General features: G+C 48.9%; 1 protein-coding gene across 1 annotated transcript in view; it reads right to left on the bottom strand.

Moving 5' to 3' along the window:
* LOC117669819 (IgGFc-binding protein-like) overlaps nucleotides 1-13,492 on the bottom strand; it is a 69,194-nt gene that overhangs the window by 40,173 nt on the left and 15,529 nt on the right. The window contains exons 23-52 of the mRNA XM_087872177.1: nucleotides 12,591-12,626; nucleotides 12,346-12,381; nucleotides 12,101-12,136; nucleotides 11,856-11,891; nucleotides 11,611-11,646; nucleotides 11,366-11,401; nucleotides 10,629-10,720; nucleotides 9,860-10,104; nucleotides 9,469-9,752; nucleotides 9,113-9,384; nucleotides 8,145-8,743; nucleotides 7,183-7,759; nucleotides 6,563-6,762; nucleotides 6,084-6,464; nucleotides 5,540-5,826; nucleotides 4,931-5,205; nucleotides 3,383-3,418; nucleotides 3,283-3,295; nucleotides 3,124-3,159; nucleotides 2,879-2,914; nucleotides 2,634-2,669; nucleotides 2,389-2,424; nucleotides 2,144-2,179; nucleotides 1,899-1,934; nucleotides 1,409-1,444; nucleotides 1,164-1,199; nucleotides 919-954; nucleotides 674-709; nucleotides 429-464; nucleotides 184-219 (exon numbers count right to left, since the gene is read on the bottom strand). Coding sequence (XP_087728303.1) covers nucleotides 184-219; nucleotides 429-464; nucleotides 674-709; nucleotides 919-954; nucleotides 1,164-1,199; nucleotides 1,409-1,444; nucleotides 1,899-1,934; nucleotides 2,144-2,179; nucleotides 2,389-2,424; nucleotides 2,634-2,669; nucleotides 2,879-2,914; nucleotides 3,124-3,159; nucleotides 3,283-3,295; nucleotides 3,383-3,418; nucleotides 4,931-5,205; nucleotides 5,540-5,826; nucleotides 6,084-6,464; nucleotides 6,563-6,762; nucleotides 7,183-7,759; nucleotides 8,145-8,743; nucleotides 9,113-9,384; nucleotides 9,469-9,752; nucleotides 9,860-10,104; nucleotides 10,629-10,720; nucleotides 11,366-11,401; nucleotides 11,611-11,646; nucleotides 11,856-11,891; nucleotides 12,101-12,136; nucleotides 12,346-12,381; nucleotides 12,591-12,626 — 3,909 coding nt within the window. The remainder of the gene's footprint in view (nucleotides 1-183; nucleotides 220-428; nucleotides 465-673; nucleotides 710-918; nucleotides 955-1,163; nucleotides 1,200-1,408; nucleotides 1,445-1,898; nucleotides 1,935-2,143; nucleotides 2,180-2,388; nucleotides 2,425-2,633; nucleotides 2,670-2,878; nucleotides 2,915-3,123; nucleotides 3,160-3,282; nucleotides 3,296-3,382; nucleotides 3,419-4,930; nucleotides 5,206-5,539; nucleotides 5,827-6,083; nucleotides 6,465-6,562; nucleotides 6,763-7,182; nucleotides 7,760-8,144; nucleotides 8,744-9,112; nucleotides 9,385-9,468; nucleotides 9,753-9,859; nucleotides 10,105-10,628; nucleotides 10,721-11,365; nucleotides 11,402-11,610; nucleotides 11,647-11,855; nucleotides 11,892-12,100; nucleotides 12,137-12,345; nucleotides 12,382-12,590; nucleotides 12,627-13,492) is intronic.

Raw genomic sequence — 13,492 nt, forward strand, 5'->3', positions numbered from 1 at the left:
TTAGGATCACCCCTCCAATTGTCATTCATCCCTTAGAAGAAGGGGAATATGGAAGAACAAGGGCTGGGGAACATCCTGTTGACCTCCAATCTCCACCTATTATGCCCATCACTGGGAAACTGGGTGCTTTCAGGAATGTCCTTCAAACATTGTCATTAAAATAAAGTTGAGGGGTAGGATTACCTGGTGTACTGGGTTCCGCAGGTGTATGTGTTGGTTCTGGTGGACAAAGAAAAGAAGGCAAGTTAGGATCACCCCTCCAATTGTCATTCATCCCTTAGAAGAAGAGGAATATGGAAGAACAAGGGCTGGGGAACATCCTGTTGACCTCCAATCTCCACCTATTATGCCCATCACTGGGAAACTGGGTGCTTTCAGGAATGTCCTTCAAACGTTGTCATTAAAATAAAGTTGAGGGGTAGGATTACCTGGTGTACTGGGTTCCGCAGGTGTAGGTGTTGGTTCTGGTGGACAAAGAAAAGAAGGCAAGTTAGGATCACCCCTCCAATTGTCATTCATCCCTTAGAAGAAGGGGAATATGGAAGAACAAGGGCTGGGGAACATCCTGTTGACCTCCAATCTCCACCTATTATGCCCATCACTGGGAAACTGGGTGCTTTCAGGAATGTCCTTCAAACATTGTCATTAAAATAAGGTTGAGGGGTAGGATTACCTGGTGTACTGGGTTCCGCAGGTGTATGTGTTGGTTCTGGTGGACAAAGAAAAGAAGGCAAGTTAGGATCACCCCTCCAATTGTCATTCATCCCTTAGAAGAAGGGGAATATGGAAGAACAAGGGCTGGGGAACATCCTGTTGACCTCCAATCTCCACCTATTATGCCCATCACTGGGAAACTGGGTGCTTTCAGGAATGTCCTTCAAACATTGTCATTAAAATAAAGTTGAGGGGTAGGATTACCTGGTGTACTGGGTTCCGCAGGTGTATGTGTTGGTTCTGGTGGACAAAGAAAAGAAGGCAAGTTAGGATCACCCCTCCAATTGTCATTCATCCCTTAGAAGAAGGGGAATATGGAAGAACAAGGGCTGGGGAACATCCTGTTGACCTCCAATCTCCACCTATTATGCCCATCACTGGGAAACTGGGTGCTTTCAGGAATGTCCTTCAAACATTGTCATTAAAATAAAGTTGAGGGGTAGGATTACCTGGTGTACTGGGTTCCGCAGGTGTAGGTGTTGGTTCTGGTGGACAAAGAAAAGAAGGCAAGTTAGGATCACCCCTCCAATTGTCATTCATCCCTTAGAAGAAGGGGAATATGGAAGAACAAGGGCTGGGGAACATCCTGTTGACCTCCAATCTCCACCTATTATGCCCATCACTGGGAAACTGGGTGCTTTCAGGAATGTCCTTCAAACATTGTCATTAAAATAAGGTTGAGGGGTAGGATTACCTGGTGTACTGGGTTCCGCAGGTGTAGGTGTTGGTTCTGGTGGACAAAGAAAAGAAGGCAAGTTAGGATCACCCCTCCAATTGTCATTCATCCCTTAGAAGAAGGGGAATATGGAAGAACAAGGGCTGGGGAACATCCTGTTGACCTCCAATCTCCACCTATTATGCCCATCACTGGGAAACTGGGTGCTTTCAGGAATGTCCTTCAAACATTGTCATTAAAATAAAGTTGAGGGGTAGGATTACCTGGTGTACTGGGTTCCGCAGGTGTATGTGTTTGTTCTGGTGGACAAAGAAAAGAAGGCAAGTTAGGATCACCCCTCCAATTGTCATTCATCCCTTAGAAGAAGGGGAATATGGAAGAACAAGGGCTGGGGAACATCCTGTTGACCTCCAATCTCCACCTATTATGCCCATCACTGGGAAACTGGGTGCTTTCAGGGATGTCCTTCAAACATTGTCATTAAAATAAAGTTGAGGGGTAGGATTACCTGGTGTACTGGGTTCCGCAGGTGTAGGTGTTGGTTCTGGTGGACAAAGAAAAGAAGGCAAGTTAGGATCACCCCTCCAATTGTCATTCATCCCTTAGAAGAAGGGGAATATGGAAGAACAAGGGCTGGGGAACATCCTGTTGACCTCCAATCTCCACCTATTATGCCCATCACTGGGAAACTGGGTGCTTTCAGGAATGTCCTTCAAACATTGTCATTAAAATAAGGTTGAGGGGTAGGATTACCTGGTGTACTGGGTTCCGCAGGTGTAGGTGTTGGTTCTGGTGGACAAAGAAAAGAAGGCAAGTTAGGATCACCCCTCCAATTGTCATTCATCCCTTAGAAGAAGGGGAATATGGAAGAACAAGGGCTGGGGAACATCCTGTTGACCTCCAATCTCCACCTATTATGCCCATCACTGGGAAACTGGGTGCTTTCAGGAATGTCCTTCAAACATTGTCATTAAAATAAAGTTGAGGGGTAGGATTACCTGGTGTACTGGGTTCCGCAGGTGTAGGTGTTGGTTCTGGTGGACAAAGAAAAGAAGGCAAGTTAGGATCACCCCTCCAATTGTCATTCATCCCTTAGAAGAAGGGGAATATGGAAGAACAAGGGCTGGGGAACATCCTGTTGACCTCCAATCTCCACCTATTATGCCCATCACTGGGAAACTGGGTGCTTTCAGGAATGTCCTTCAAACATTGTCATTAAAATAAGGTTGAGGGGTAGGATTACCTGGTGTACTGGGTTCCGCAGGTGTAGGTGTTGGTTCTGGTGGACAAAGAAAAGAAGGCAAGTTAGGATCACCCCTCCAATTGTCATTCATCCCTTAGAAGAAGGGGAATATGGAAGAACAAGGGCTGGGGAACATCCTGTTGACCTCCAATCTCCACCTATTATGCCCATCACTGGGAAACTGGGTGCTTTCAGGAATGTCCTTCAAACATTGTCATTAAAATAAAGTTGAGGGGTAGGATTACCTGGTGTACTGGGTTCCGCAGGTGTAGGTGTTGGTTCTGGTGGACAAAGAAAAGAAGGCAAGTTAGGATCACCCCTCCAATTGTCATTCATCCCTTAGAAGAAGGGGAATATGGAAGAACAAGGGCTGGGGAACATCCTGTTGACCTCCAATCTCCACCTATTATGCCCATCACTGGGAAACTGGGTGCTTTCAGGGATGTCCTTCAAACATTGTCATTAAAATAAAGTTGAGGGGTAGGATTACCTGGTGTACTGGGTTCCGCAGGTGTAGGTGTTGGTTCTGGTGGACAAAGAAAAGAAGGCAAGTTAGGATCACTCCTCCAATTGTCATTCATCCCTTAGAAGAAGGGGAATATGTGTTCTTAGCAACGGAAGAACAAGGGCTGGGGAACGTCCTGTTGACCTCCAATCTCCACCTATTATGCCCATCACTGGGAAACTGGGTGCTTTCAGGAATGTCCTTCAAACGTTGTCATTAAAGTAAAGTTGAGGGGCAGGATTACCTGGTGTACTGGGTTCCGGGGGTGTAGGTGTCGGTTCTGGAAAAGAAAAGGAACAGTTCAAGTTATGATTAACACTCCTGTTGTCAACCTCCACTTTAGCCGAGGGAGGGTGAATTGGACGAGGAAACCTTAGACTCTCCCGGGCTTGAAATCCTGAACTGTTTGTGAAGCTCAGCCCAAGGGGGGAGGGCGAGGGCACTGCAGGAACATCATTGGGTGAAAGATTTGAGGAACAATTGGAGAATGGACCTGCTCTGGTTTGGAGGAGATTCACATGAGGTGGGAGTGTTTACGCTGACAGTGGAACCTCCAGGGATGGTAGTTATACAGGTTAAAAAGAGAATGGCCATGTCCGATTCCTATCATTTGTATTGTATGCACAAGCAGAAACATTGATTGACTGAGAGGAAATGGGAAAGTAAAGCCAAGCCTTGTATTGCTGTTCCGTGTGTGCAGTCAGGAGCACAGAATCCCTGATCTATGATCATCCTGCACAATTCATTGTAAAGAGGTGGAAGGACTAACCCTAACCCTAACCCTAACCCTAACCCTAACCCTAACCCTAACCCTAACCCTAACCCTAACCCTAACCCTAACCCTAACCCTAACCCTACTGCTTCTAAGGAGGGGGAAAAATTCAACCTGCCCAAATGTTTGACCTTTTTTGTCTTACCATTCCATGCAACATTCCATGCAACATTTGTCAAGGAGAACCTTGACAAAAGCTAGGAAATTGTCAAGGAAGACACCAGAAAGGTGCCATTGCTGGCCTTGCCTTGTTTCAAATGGGACACAAGAGAGAGGAATGGAGTCTCCCAAGTGCTCAACTGTACTACAGATGCTGCACACTTGTGAGAAGGGGAAAGTAATGGGTTTCCCCGAAAATAGAACCAATTCCGAAAACAAGCCCGAGTCCAATGTTCACATCTGCTCCTAATATAAGCCGTACCCCCCAAAATAAGCCCTACTCAAGGCCTGTCTACTGTCTGGTTCTACAAGGTGGGGCAAGGCACAAGCGTAAAAATCAAGCTAGGGCAGGAGTGGGGGGGATGGAGCTGCCCAACATGCACTACACGGCCCACATGTGCCTTACATTAGGACTGCCACAGCCAGGCCTCCCATGCCCTGCTGTCATGCCACCGCCCAACTTATTCTGCAGCTCCTTGTGGCCAATTGCAGTCGGATGCCACGTGGTGCATCATGCTGGTTTTGCCGCTTGTGCCTTCAAAGGCACAACTCATCATGCAGCCACCTGCCATGAGCAATGGCACCGGCAAAGCAAGCCATGCTGTGTTTGGCTGCGAGCAGCTGCCGGAAAAGTCAGGGAAGCAGCATGACAGGTGTCAGGGAATGGGAAGCATGATTGCAGTGGTCCTAAGGTAAGTGGGTAAAATAAGACCTGGTGCTTATTTTTGGGCGGAAAGAAAATAAGATAGGGTTGGGGAAACATGGTAGGCACAGGTGTTCTCACTGAGATCTGATTGTATGCCCCTTTTTCACATTCAGGCTAGCGGGAAAACACCCAAGTTGCACAACAGCTCTACTCACCACAAACTGTATCCTTTTCCCAATCTCCAAGGTCGGCCCCGTTCATTTCGCACGCAGCGGCATACGCTTCCAGACTTTTGCACAACTGCCCTTCGTCTCCCCCGGTGGCACACTGGTCATACACGCAGCTTTCAAAGTACAGCTGAGGAGGGAGGCTGCCATGGCAGTTGGTAAAAGGCCCGTTTGAGGACAGAATCACTCTGCACCGATCTTCAAAACCTGCCTCTTCCACAGGGTCGCAGTGGGGTGGATCTATGGGTGGTCCTGGGGAACAGCTAGAGGCAGAAAAAAGGCCAACGTTAAAACACCCTTTGTTTGGATGCCCAAAGAGAAATGTACATGAAACGTTTTGGCTCAGTTAGCCTGCTCGTTCTGGCACTAGGAGGGTGCAAGTGCTGAAGAGTTTAATGAGGAACAACTGTGTCCCCTTTAAACACTACATTTTTGGGGTTCCCTTCCTCTAATGGTTGAGTTTCTTATCGGTATACAAGGTACTGCACAGTGTGTTCAACTGGCTGACCAATTCTGATTTCGTAATCCATATCCTAGAACCCGATACGGAAAATGTTGCGGACCCCTGAAAACACCTTGTCGTTCACAGTCACTTGCCTCCACTTGTCATCTTCCACTCTCCAGCTGTTGCCAAATTTGTTGGCGTCGGTCACCAGCATCCCATCTGGCTGTTGGAAATCGTCCAGCTGGTTGCCCGAGTACGTGCCGCACAGCCCACAGAGGTGTCCCTCGTATCTCTCGTCCACTTGGATAAGCAGCTGCTGGTCCCCATCAAACTTCACCCGAAAGCCAAGGGGACTGTCAACAACCACATACGGAAGCTGTTCCTCCACCTGAATGTCTGACTGGAGCTTCAAAGGAAGATCAACTCTGGCCCCATTCAGCTGTAGAAAGGAAAAAGGTCAGCCTAGGAATTGTAATTCCATTGGATTTCTGGGCTTCATGGGCTACCACCTACAGTACCCCGTGTCTGGTATCACTGAATTAGCACCTGCCCCACAAAGTTAGCAACTTGGCACCATAGGACTGCATCTATTCCTGGGCAACTTTTCTGGGAGGACGGCTAAATGTGAAGGGGAACGCCAGAATTTCATCCAGGTAGTCAATTCCCTTGCACAATTCTTCAGGTTGCAATACTCACGTAGACCTCTTTGTTCTTCCTCAGAGCCAGGTGGATGTTTCTCAGCGAGATGGCCACTGAGTTGAGAGCCGTCCAGTGCGGGCTGGAGCGATGTTCGTTCCGAGTGGTCACGGAGAAGCGCTCGGAGGAGTTGCTGCAGATTTGCACTGCGGTGTAATTGCACCCACCCTGGAAATGATAGAGTCGCCCATCGAAGGTGACATAGTGAGGGTCTCCGTAGATGTGACAGGTGGCCTTGTCTGGAATGTAGCATCCCAGGATGCCATTCTGTACTTTACAGACTTGGTCTTTTTTGCAACTGTCTGAGTTGCAGGACAAGTTGCCATGTTCTGCACAGCGACATTGGCCGACGCAATCCGGCTGCCAGAACGTCTCTCCTTTCTGTTGGAGAAAAGCCAAAGTAAAAGATGTGGACCCTGCACTGTTGTGAAAGTTGCTGCAGGTTCTGTCACGGCCCCAGACGTTGCTTGGGAACAAACCTCATAATATTGATCTCCATGTACACAGCCACAATCCTCCTGCGGCACACATTGTGCTCCGCTCAGGACAAAGCCTTCGTCGCATTCGCAGTCCTCCACGCAAGGCTTGGTGCAGTTCCACGGAGCCAGTGGATTGGAACACGTGGCGGGACAGGACGTGGCGCACACATTGTAATGGCTGTGATGACCGCAAGGGATTTCTACAAAACAAAGCAGGAACCACTCAGAAAACGAGGTCCACTTCCCAAGGTCACACTCAGTGCAAGCAGCTTTCTAGGTCAGCTTGTTGGGAACAGGAAGCTACCAGTGATGCTGGAAAGAATAGGGATGCTGCCTTGATTCTACGTGCTCGGGGAACCACATTTGCAAGTGGATCATGACAGCGGGAGCCATGGAATCTGGTAGATAGATGGCTTGCCTTTTGGGCGATAACTAAAGTGATGGCCCATCTCCACCCCAATCACCACCTGAAGACAAGCGAGTCCTTCATCCAAAGGCAGATTTTAGGCGACACCTGCCCTTCTGCAGGACCCGGAATGCTGCTGCAACCAACCAAGAGAGCATATTTCCCCAACTAGGTCAATTGCTCATCTTTTAGGGTATTCTACGTGGATACTCACTGCAGGAAGTGGCATTCCTCCAGTCGGGAAGCTGCACGCCAGCTCTTTGGCAGGCATCAGCGTACGCCTCCAAAGCACCACACAAGGCCTGCTGGGACCCATGCAGCTCACACAGGTCAAAGACGCAACTCTGGAAGAAGCTGTTGGGGTTGATTGCAGAATGGCAAACTGCCAACGGTCTTTGGCTACTGGTTAGCTGTCCGCAATAGGCCTCTGTCTCATAGAGATTCTTCAGCTCTGAGGAACAAGGTCCTGGGGTTGGAGGTGGGCCTGTACAATCGGGGGCGTCGTACGTTGCATTGGGCACCTGCCAGCTGTTTCCCAGCTCATTGGAATTCTTGGCTTGCTCTCCGTTGGGCATCATGCTGTCATCCTGCCTGTGGCTGTTGAAGTTCCCACACATGCCGCAGGTCTTGTTGAAGAAGTCCGTGGGGACCCTGATCTCCACCGAGTGATCCGTGTCGTAAGAGACAATCAGCCCGAATTCCGTTTCTAGGGTCACGTAGCGTCCGTCGATGTCCACTCTCAGGGCGTTGTTCAGCTTGCGCACAGAAAGCCTTGTAAGCACTTTGTTCACCTAGAAGGAGTCAGACACAAATTGTAACTTTATTTCCAAAGAAAGGAACCGTCTGAAGATGATCAGGATGGGAAGAGTTGGGTTCCCCATTACTAAGTCCCCGTACAGAAATACCGACTCTGAGTATATTTGCAGGAGCGGGAAAAGAAGTATCATTAAAAATTAATCAATCAATAAGAAATCGTACCCTGCCACCAATCAAAGGAGAGGCTGTTACTATTTTGTTCACTCTTATCCTTGATCAAACCGATATTCAACCAGAGGTTAGAAAATAGGATTTCCCCACACCTTCCAATCAAAAACCGTTCAGCAGAGAATCGGGAAGGAACATAGCTTCCTTCTATTTCAAAGCACAAGCAGGAAATGAGAAACTGCTTTGGGTTACCAGCACTTGATCCCTGTGTCCTTTGAGAATCTCAATCCGGTGCCCGTAAACCTCCACTAGGACCCGCTGGACGTAAGAGACGGAGGGATTCCCACGGTGTTCGTTCTTGGCCTCGATGTTAAAGTAGGGCAGCCCCGTCTCATTGGCGCAGACCTTGGCCAGGGTGTAGGTGCAGGTGCCCATGAAGTGGTGCGTCTCTTTGTCAAAGGTGTTGTAATGAGGGTCGTTGTGGACGCGGCAGACCCCGTACGTATGTCGGTAGCAGCTGGGGACACCATTTTGGACTCCGCAGTAATAATGCTTAGGGCAGGAATCATCAAAGCAGCTGAGCTTGCCACCTGGACTGGGGCAGGTGCATCTGGTGGTGCAGGTGTCGTCGGTCCAAAAGCTGGAGCCCACTGGGTAGTGCTTCCCCTGCTGCCAGCACCCACATTGATGGCTGGGCACACAGGTGCCATTGTAAAGGAAGAACCCGGAGTCGCAGACGCAGGCTTCCATGCACGGCAGGTTGCAGGTGTCCGGAGCATTTGGGTCCTTGCAGGTGGATGGACAGGCATTGGCGCAAGGCTCGTAGTGGCTGCTGAGTGGGCAATGAATGGCTGCAGGAGGGAAGAAGATCTCCCTGAGCTCAGTGCCGGAGGTTTGGTCCTAAAGTACACACTGCATCCCTTAATGGACTTGGATGCGAGTCCCTCACTGGGGCACGGTTTCTTCCTAGGTTGCATTCCCTGCTCCCCAGGATCCCAGCCAGAGATTTAGGCTATTTGCTTTCTAGGGTAAGCTGGAGTTGCAGACAGTGTGTCTCCAAGAGGGAACGTGGCAATACATGTCCCTCTCTCGACGGGAGTCTCTTCAAAGAGACAGAGGAAACACCCTCCCTCTTTCAGTTGATCCCCTGACCCCTCCACTCACATAGATGTTTCGCGATACTCAAGGCCCACCACAGGTATTGCTGCCACAAAACTTACGGCAGAAGGTGGCATTCCGCCAGGGTTCGATGGCGATTCCCAGGGACTGGCAGGCATCTGCGTAGGACTGCAAGCTCTTGCAGAGGGAGCCTGGGTCTAAGTGCAGGGCGCACTGATCGTAAAGGCAGCTTTCAAAATGCCCCGTTGGATCCAAGACGCTCTGGCAATGTCTGAATGGTCCATTGATATCTGTCAGGCGTCCACAGAAATCGCTGCTTTTGGCCATGTCTTTCTCATCCTCCGTGCAGACTGGATCATGTCCAGAGGAACAACTGTAGCAAAAAAAATACTGTGGTTGAATACCCAACGATTTCCATCTGGACAAAAGCTGCTATTCAGGGATATAAGCTACGAACCTGGTGAGGTTGGCCACCTGCCAGCTGTTGCCCAAGCTTGTGGAGTCAGGCTCTGGTTTCCCATCGGGGTTGAGGAAATCGTCAGAAGGATCCCCGTTGTAGTTTCCACACATGCCGCAGACCTCACCCTTGTACGTGCTGCGGAGGGACACTTCCACCTGGTGGTCTCCGTCAAACTTGACTCTCAACCCAAAATCCGTAGAAACCACTGTGTAGAAGCCGCTGGGAAAGATCTCCACACCCCCTATTGGGGTGGAGGGGACGATGACTGGCTCCCCATCGACCTAGAAAGAGGTTCAGGCATCACTGTAGGGGACTCAGGAACAACGGTGCTCTTTCGTACCCCAACAACAAAGCACAGCTGTCCTTCAGCAGCAGCAGCTCCACCTACCGTCACTCTTCCTCCCTTTCCCAGGGTGACCCGGATGCCAAAGACGTCAATGTGCACACTCTCAACGTAGGAGACGTGTGTGTGGCCCCCTCGGTGCTCGTTGCTTGCTTCCACGTTGAAGTAGGGGAGCAGAGAGTTGTTTCGGTCACACAGTTGGGAGAGAGTATAGGTACAGTTGCCCATGAAGTGGTGCGTCTGCTTGTCAAAAGTGTAATAATGAGGGTCACCCGACACCAGGCAGGACTCTGGAAAGAAGAAAGGGAGGTCAGACACAGGCCGGCGTCAGCTCATTTGAAATGGGAGGCTATACTTTGGACAGGAATAGCAGATACACTTTGGGTGCCTCCTTCATTTTTAGCAGCTTGGAATGGTCCAAGGATCTCAAGCTTTTCCTTGTACTTGACAACAGCTAATTTCCTGCACTTCTCCTCTTCCTAGCCACCAGGACTGCAGTCAAACCCAAAACCCATCGCAAGTGGGAAGTTTAAGCTTCAGCCTTAAACATATTCACCTTGGGTGGGCGTAAGTGGTGTCTGTGGGGTTGCAGATATAGGGGTGGTTGATGTATCATCTGAAGTGACATTTATATTTTGAGTACAAGGCAGGAAAGGACTTGAAATGGTTCAAGAAACTTAAACTCTGCCTTGTACTTGTCAGAGTAGCAGAGGATCCACTTTTGAGGGGAGCAACAGAGATTTGGGGCTCTGATCTAGAGGCCATTCCTACCCCCTCTAACAAGCACCATTTCTTCATTGTGCGCAGGTATCACGGAGAAAATATGATAAAGTGAGAATGCCCCCCTTTTCCAGAGCTCTGTTCAGGTGGAACAATTCAGTGATGTTGGAGCACATCCCTGTGTCCCTGTGGAAAGTGGGGGAGTCTATTCCAGCTATGTGACTAAAGCTGCCAGTATGCCATTTTCCATGTGCTTGGAATAGTTACATGTGATTGGAGTTATTGCCCCAGTACCTATCACATCTCCATGATGGTGGTGGGTTTTATGACCTCTTGATAGCAAGAGAAGTTTGGCCATTGCCTTGTGAGAATGGAGGAAAACCTTTGGGAGAAAAATGGGAAACGAATTTCCCTATGGATATTGTCACACATGACTTCCAAGGTGTGAACCAAAAGAGATCTATAGGGCAGATTTGAAGCTAGCTACAGGGCAGACATCTTTTCCTAGTGGAAACATGCAATTGGATTGAGGGCAGAGCTCTCCTCCAAGAATTGCACCTAAGAAAGATTTGACACCCAGCATTACCTGAGTCAGTGGTCCCCACAGGGGTAGGTGTCGGTTCTGGTGGACAAAGAAAAGAAGGCAAGTTAGGATCACCCCTCCAATTGTCATTCATCCCTTAGAAGAAGAGGAATATGGAAGAACAAGGGGTGGGGAACATCCTGTTGACCTCCAATCTCCACCAATTATGCCCATCACTGGGAAACTGGGTGCTTTCAGGAATGTCCTTCAAACGTTGTCATTAAAATAAAGTTGAGGGGTAGGATTACCTGGTGTACTGGGTTCCGCAGGTGTATGTGTTGGTTCTGGTGGACAAAGAAAAGAAGGCAAGTTAGGATCACCCCTCCAATTGTCATTCATCCCTTAGAAGAAGGGGAATATGGAAGAACAAGGGCTGGGGAACATCCTGTTGACCTCCAATCTCCACCTATTATGCCCATCACTGGGAAACTGGGTGCTTTCAGGAATGTCCTTCAAACATTGTCATTAAAATAAAGTTGAGGGGTAGGATTACCTGGTGTACTGGGTTCCGCAGGTGTAGGTGTTGGTTCTGGTGGACAAAGAAAAGAAGGCAAGTTAGGATCACCCCTCCAATTGTCATTCATCCCTTAGAAGATGGGGAATATGGAAGAACAAGGGCTGGGGAACATCCTGTTGACCTCCAATCTCCACCTATTATGCCCATCACTGGGAAACTGGGTGCTTTCAGGAATGTCCTTCAAACATTGTCATTAAAATAAGGTTGAGGGGTAGGATTACCTGGTGTACTGGGTTCCGCAGGTGTATGTGTTGGTTCTGGTGGACAAAGAAAAGAAGGCAAGTTAGGATCACCCCTCCAATTGTCATTCATCCCTTAGAAGAAGGGGAATATGGAAGAACAAGGGCTGGGGAACATCCTGTTGACCTCCAATCTCCACCTATTATGCCCATCACTGGGAAACTGGGTGCTTTCAGGAATGTCCTTCAAACATTGTCATTAAAATAAGGTTGAGGGGTAGGATTACCTGGTGTACTGGGTTCCGCAGGTGTAGGTGTTGGTTCTGGTGGACAAAGAAAAGAAGGCAAGTTAGGATCACCCCTCCAATTGTCATTCATCCCTTAGAAGAAGGGGAATATGGAAGAACAAGGGCTGGGGAACATCCTGTTGACCTCCAATCTCCACCTATTATGCCCATCACTGGGAAACTGGGTGCTTTCAGGAATGTCCTTCAAACATTGTCATTAAAATAAAGTTGAGGGGTAGGATTACCTGGTGTACTGGGTTCCGCAGGTGTAGGTGTTGGTTCTGGTGGACAAAGAAAAGAAGGCAAGTTAGGATCACCCCTCCAATTGTCATTCATCCCTTAGAAGAAGGGGAATATGGAAGAACAAGGGCTGGGGAACATCCTGTTGACCTCCAATCTCCACCTATTATGCCCATCACTGGGAAACTGGGTGCTTTCAGGGATGTCCTTCAAACATTGTCATTAAAATAAGGTTGAGGGGTAGGATTACCTGGTGTACTGGGTTCCGCAGGTGTAGGTGTTGGTTCTGGTGGACAAAGAAAAGAAGGCAAGTTAGGATCACCCCTCCAATTGTCATTCATCCCTTAGAAGAAGGGGAATATGTGTTCTTAGCAACGGAAGAACAAGGGCTGGGGAACGTCCTGTTGACCTCCAATCTCCACCTATTATGCCCATCACTGGGAAACTGGGTGCTTTCAGGAATGTCCTTCAAACGTTGTCATTAAAGTAAAGTTGAGGGGCAGGATTACCTGGTGTACTGGGTTCCGGGGGTGTAGGTGTCGGTTCTGGAAAAGAAAAGGAACAGTTCAAATTATGATTAACACTCCTGTTGTCAACCTCCACTTTAGCCGAGGGAGGGTGAATTGGACGAGGAAACCTTAGACTCTCCCGGGCTTGAAATCCTGAACTGTTTGTGAAGCTCAGCCCAAGGGGGGAGGGCGAGGGCACTGCAGGAACATCATTGGGTGAAAGATTTGAGGAACAATTGGAGAATGGACCTGCTCTGGTTTGGAGGAGATTCACATGAGGTGGGAGGGTTTACGCTGACAGTGGAACCTCCAGGGATGGTAGTTATCCAGGTTAAAGAGAGAATGGCCATGTCCGATTCCTATCATTTGTATTGTATGCACAAGCAGAAACATTGATTGACTGAGAGGAAATGGGAAAGTAAAGCCAAGCCTTGTATTGCTGTTCCGTGTGTGCAGTCAGGAGCACAGAATCCCTGATCTGTGATCATCCTGCACCATTCATTGTAAAGAGGTGGAAGGACTAACCCTAACCCTAACCCTAACCCTAACCCTAACCCTAACCCTAACCCTAACCCTAACCCTAACCCTAACCCTAACCCTAACCCTAACCCTAACCCTAACCCTAACACTAACACTACTGCTT

This window comes from Pantherophis guttatus, chromosome 6 (genome assembly GCF_059756535.1).
Source record: "Pantherophis guttatus breed Tessera chromosome 6, ASM5975653v1, whole genome shotgun sequence".
NCBI classification, from domain to species: domain Eukaryota; kingdom Metazoa; phylum Chordata; class Lepidosauria; order Squamata; family Colubridae; genus Pantherophis; species Pantherophis guttatus.